At 48.3% G+C, this 5,515-nt stretch overlaps 1 protein-coding gene across 1 annotated transcript in view; it reads right to left on the reverse strand.

The window, feature by feature from the left end:
- Positions 1-2,146, reverse strand: part of BAG2 (BAG cochaperone 2) — a 2,838-nt gene extending 692 nt beyond the window's left edge. The window contains 4 exon segments of the mRNA XM_010163818.1: position 1; positions 4-66; positions 1,090-1,199; positions 2,013-2,146. The exon segment at position 1 is cut by the window's left edge and continues 692 nt beyond it. Of these exon segments, the coding sequence (XP_010162120.1) occupies position 1; positions 4-66; positions 1,090-1,199; positions 2,013-2,146 (308 nt within the window).
- Positions 2,147-5,515: the final 3,369 nt, after the last annotated feature.

Genomic DNA, 5,515 nt, shown 5'->3' on the forward strand with positions numbered 1-5,515 from the left:
AAACCTCCACAGTGAGGGTTCGGCCCATCAGACGATTAGCAGTCAAATTAAGTTCTTCTCTCTCACCTAAATCAAAGCCAAGAAAGTATTCTAAGTTACAGGCGAATACTTTCCTGTGCAAATCCCATCATCAAGACGATCAAACTGCTACAACTTTGCAATAAACAAGGTTGTTTTTTTACGTGAGTGACAATTAACAGGATTTCCAGGGGCCAGAAATTATTTTTTTTCTATTTGCCTGAGTCCTACTGATTTCACAGAAGCTTCTGATTTGAAATGAGACACGAAGCTCTACTAAAAATGTAAGCAATGCTTTTCTGCTGCTGACACAGTCCTTGCTGTGTCACACTGAAGCAAAGCACACAGTATTATCAGGAAACATTACTCATTAACAGAACAGGCACACTAAGGACCTTCTGTGCCACTGTGAGGGAGAGATTCAGACAGTACCCCAGGTGGCCGTAAGGAGAAAGCTGATTTCTGACTACCAGATGCAATTAGGGGCCATTAAAAAAATGGTTTTCTATTTTCTGAAAACTTGAGATTTTTTCCTAAAATATTAACACAACATACTTGACATGTAGGCTCTTGAAGAGCCACTAAACCAGCAATTTAAAGCACCTAATATAAAACATCCAGATTTAGGGAATATACTTAGAGCCACATATCACACAACCGCGGCAACGATCAGGTTCTTGCAGGCCATCCACTTCGTAGCACTCATGCCTGCCCAGTAGTCAAAGCCATTAAAATGCTGGTTTTTAACTGTATTTCATCATCATCATCATCATCATCAGCTTTTCTCCCTCAGTTGAGCTACATTAACTCTGATTTTGAAAATACATCAGTGAGCCGGGTATGGGCTTCCACACAGGCAGTAGTGATGTTCACGGTCGACCACTCAGCTGAAGAGTCTGTGAATTTACCCAGTCAAGAGAGAGGGGATCCCAGGGAAACGGGTGGCCCCGCAGTAGCCTGAGCTGGTTCCAACGCCCCTGCCTTCCCCAGCAGCCAGCAATCAAACGGAGCTGCTCCCCACTGGTTTGACCACTGGGCCAGTTGGGAGGGTGTGGCAAAGCAGCTTCTCACCTTCACTGATGTGCCTCATATCCTGGCTGTTCTGGATATTGTGGATCATTTCTAGCAGGATTTCTTTCTCTTGTTCCATAGCAGATGCTGCGTCACGGAAAGCCTCTACCCTGAACGTGGTGGAACCAAACAAAACGTTTAAATAATCAAATAGCTGTTCACCTAGAGAGCTGCCAAGAACTGGGTTTTTTCCAACTTCAGCTTAAGTACAGTCAGTTCTTAATTATCCATGAGCCAGGCTCTCTCTCTGATTTCATTACCTTCTCCTGTATCTTTACGTCACTTTTCAAGACTCATATAATTTTAAAAAACCAAACAAATGGGGAAAAAACTCCAAAACAACAGATTTAAATCTTTTCTTTTACTGTCAGTGCTGTTCTGTCCTCCTCTGTGGTTAGTCTGGATATCCAGAGCGTGAGGTACTCCAGCCCCACAGCAGAAGTGCTGTAGCTAATTGGCATTATCAGCTGCTTAACTAGAAGAGAAAGGCACCGAGTCCCCATCAGGGAACTGCAGCTGTGGGGATGGAGGCAGCAAGGGGGTCCGGCCCCCCTGCCACCCCCAGGCCAGCAGCACAGAATCCCTACGACCCCCCTACAGAGCAACAAATGCTCCAGAACAATCGAACGCTGCCTTGTAGCTAAACCACCCCTTTCATGAGGGAGAAAAGCAGGTGAGAGGGACACAGCTCACAGACCTTTATGAACGTGACAAGGGCTTCCCCACCCAGTGGCACGCCTTGGTCGCTGGGGGAAGATGCTGGACCACCTGCCCCCACAGTCAGTGGTGTTTTCCACGGAGCGATGCTCGCTGTGATTCACGTGGGGAGGAAGCTTCTGTGGGAGCAGCTCCTATTTCTGGGTTTGCAGGGAAGCACGAAACTTGGTTCCTCCCAAGATGGCACCCCTACTCCAGTCCTGTACACTGTGCTGAAACTCTCAGATGATGGAGTGAGGGTGAGGGAAGAGCCCATCGGACTCCTCTCCTTGATAACTACTGGGTCTCGGTTGGTAGTCCCTAGTCCGCCCTCCTCCTTGTGCTGCAGGTACAGACCCATCTGGCCATGGGCAATGTGAAGATGTCCTGTCAGAAATTCTGAGTCTAGTTCCCTAATCCACGTCTTATTCCCCACCATGCATTTAGGAGAGGGCTTTTGCATTCAGCTGAGTCATCTGGAAAAGCACATCTGGGAACCATCTACTTTGGAGACTGGGGACAAGGGGGAAACATCCCCCCTCCTTAGCTTTGCCCTAGAGGTTTGAGGGCAGGGGCTGGCAGAGGACTTGCCAAGCTGCAACTGGCTGCAAGAGTTGCTCCAAAAAACGTCAACTCTGCATTCCCAGACCCCACGGAAAAGCAGAATATCGCATGAACCTGGCTGGTGGTTCCAGATGCTTTCAACACACAGCTCGGGAGGTCTGGCTGCTGTAAACAGCACGGGAATCCATCTGCCTTGAAATGTTTATTAAACCTGCCCAGAGAAGGGGAAACAAGCCAAAACACTGTTAAGTCTCTGAGATTCTCTGAGCTCTTCAACACTGCTGGATGCAGCCCCCAGTCGGGGTGGTGGCTCATCAGCTCGTTGCTGCTTCTACAGATAAGGGCTTGTCTGATGAGACAGGTCTGGGGCTGCTGCTCTTCCTCCGCGGCAGGCTGAGCGCAGGTAACCTCGGAAAAACAGCAGTAAAGGGAAGAGGGCGAAAGAAGGGAGGACGGGAGCATCTGAGGATATAAAGAGTCACACTTGACGTGAAGCCTGCTCCCAAAATGCTTCTGGTTCACAAAATACTGAGCCTAATGTAGTCAGTGAAAGCACAGGCTTCGGGCCTTGCCTTTCATGTTCATTCTGAGCAGGAGTGGGAAAAGTTAATGCAATGCAAATTCTTGCCAAGAGCAAATACATTTAATTATTCTTTTGGACTGGTTAGTAAGAGCGATGAAGGCAGGTGGAGTAATTTCATACTTCAGATGTCTGCACTTTATAATTTAGGAAGTCTAGCAATATTTTCATAAATGCCTCACGATGCCTTTTTTAAAAATCTAGTTGTTTCACAATTTAAAAAATACACTGTAGTCACTGGAAAGCTTCAAATTCAAATTTGGAAGTGTAGAAATTCACTTTTAATAGTGTTTTTAAATCAGATTCAGTGTATTATGGCACGGACTTAAAAATGAAAGGTCTGCCTTCAGCAGATGCATCAATCCATGGTTTCCACAGGCTTTGATGGGTCCTAGGAAGAATGTGGAAAAGCTGCATTGCAGAGATGCACCCTGAATTGGTGCAATTCCAAACAGAGTGCCTAAAACATCACTGCTTCCAAAAGCGCTACTGGTATGTGAGGTGGGACCTAAAAGCCAAATTATCAGACATAATGCTCATATACTGCAAAAAGCCCCATCGTTCACCAGGCAGAGCTTCGACTGACATTGTTTTACAGAAAGTCATGGAACCAAATCTTGAGAACTATTTTATTTGCAATAACTGCCTCTTGGGAATTATTTTAAAACCCCTGTCAACTGCACTACAGAGTGTCACACAAGCGAAATCCACTGGGATTTTAATTTCTTGAGTGTATTTGCTTCTACATCATCAGTGAAAATGAGCCCTGACCCGGGCACCCCTCCTGGTGATGGAGGCAGCTGGGTTCTGCCTCTGGGGCTGAGGGACAGGGGAGCAGCACATCAGGACTTCCCCACCCCTCTGCCAGCCCTTCTAAAAACTTCCATCTTGACCCATTATGAGCAGCATGACGGGATTAAATAACCCTAAAAAATAAATTCCTCAGCTTCCAGAGAGCTCTTGAGGGCAGGGTGGAGGCTCAGTGTGATGGCACAGCACACTGGCAGCACAGGCAGCACCTCAGCATCCACCCCGGCATGGAGCAGGGCACAGAAGATGGGGAAATGTCCTGAGGAGGACCAGACAAGGGAGCAGAGGAAAGGGCCAGCTGCTGGGGACCTGGATCACATGGAGGTCAAAACAACGGGACAGGATCACTTCAGAACAACGCTCTAGGGGGAAAAAAACAAAAACCAAGGAAACCACTCTCACAACAGCCCCAGGAAAACAGTCAGTGCTCCAGAGAAGATGCTGGGGGGCTTTATAGAGGTCAGGTGCCCACCACAGCCTCCCCCTATTTCGCTGCTCTGGCTTGTACCCAGGCCTCTGGCCGCCTGCCCCATGGCGGGGCGAGTCCCACCGGCTCCTCCCAGCCCCCAGGCCTCAGCCAGCAAAGACCCCAGCTGGGGGCAAAGACCCCGGCCCCAGCAGGGACTGGGCTCCTTCCCCTCCTCCCTTGCTGCAGGACTGACAGGTCCACAGCTCGTGGTCAGCTCTCGCCACTTCCTTCCTAAAACGTGCTCTGGCTTCACAGGTTTGTGTGAATCTTACTTTCTTGGGCTGAGGGACAAAACAAAAAAAGACTGGAAGAGATAAACCTCTAGCAGAGGTTCTGCCATGGAAAAGGGTGGAAACACAGTCCAAGAATCAAAAACACCAACCAACCAAAGAACAGAAGGCAGAGAAGAGAGAACACAAAATACTCATATTTATGCTCAATTATCAATTATCTCGATGCTGCAGGACGGTCTTTTTCTAACAGATTAAAACATCAGATCATACTTGTACTTGGAGTGTATTTGCTGCTTTGAACGTCAACTAAATATTCCATCCATTACCTAAGACTAAAAAAACATTCCTTCCTTCTGATTTTCCCCGTTGGAGAGCGATTACCCAGGCAGTGCCTTTCTTTCCTACATGCCATTGCCATGAGCAGAGCATTCCCGTGAGGAACAGGTGGACCAGCCTGCACTTTTGTTTCCAGATGAGAAACTCGATACCTGCTTTCCTGTGACAGCTGCAGCAACTCCGTCCCTCAAGCTGCAGGCTGACTGAAACAGCTCGCTAGCGAAGCTTGCGCGCTGGAGGTGCGGTAAGATTTCAGAGGAAACAGGAAACATCTGAAGATGGTGCAGCTTCTCTCTGGAAACAGAGCTGAGCACACTGGACAGAGGCAAAGGAGCGGGTTTCACCCCGGCATCCTCAGCTGCCTAAACTGAGGTTCCGTTCTCAGGCCAGTGGTCCCATGAACATGCACAACAATGGGAGGGGAACATGGTTGTTCCGAAGGAGAACAGGAGGAAAAGTACAAAAAATAAAGATTAAAAAAAAATAAACAAGAGCCTGACTTATCTCATGTATCACTACACCGAGGACTGTGTGTTCACTTAACACAACCACCAGAACACGGTGACTCATGAACAGAGACTCTGGTCCTGCTTCCAGCTGCCCCCGAGATGTCCTGGCACTCACCGCCAGCCAGGGCAACACAAAGGTCCCAGGCTTACAAGGGACAAATGTGGCACCTGCCCCCCTTGCCGGGGGGGTTTGCTCCCTGGCAGCCAAATTAATCCCCCTTTCCCACTC

The sequence above is a fragment of the Antrostomus carolinensis genome, unplaced genomic scaffold (genome assembly GCF_000700745.2).
Source record: "Antrostomus carolinensis isolate BGI_N321 unplaced genomic scaffold, ASM70074v2 scaffold45622, whole genome shotgun sequence".
NCBI classification, from domain to species: domain Eukaryota; kingdom Metazoa; phylum Chordata; class Aves; order Caprimulgiformes; family Caprimulgidae; genus Antrostomus; species Antrostomus carolinensis.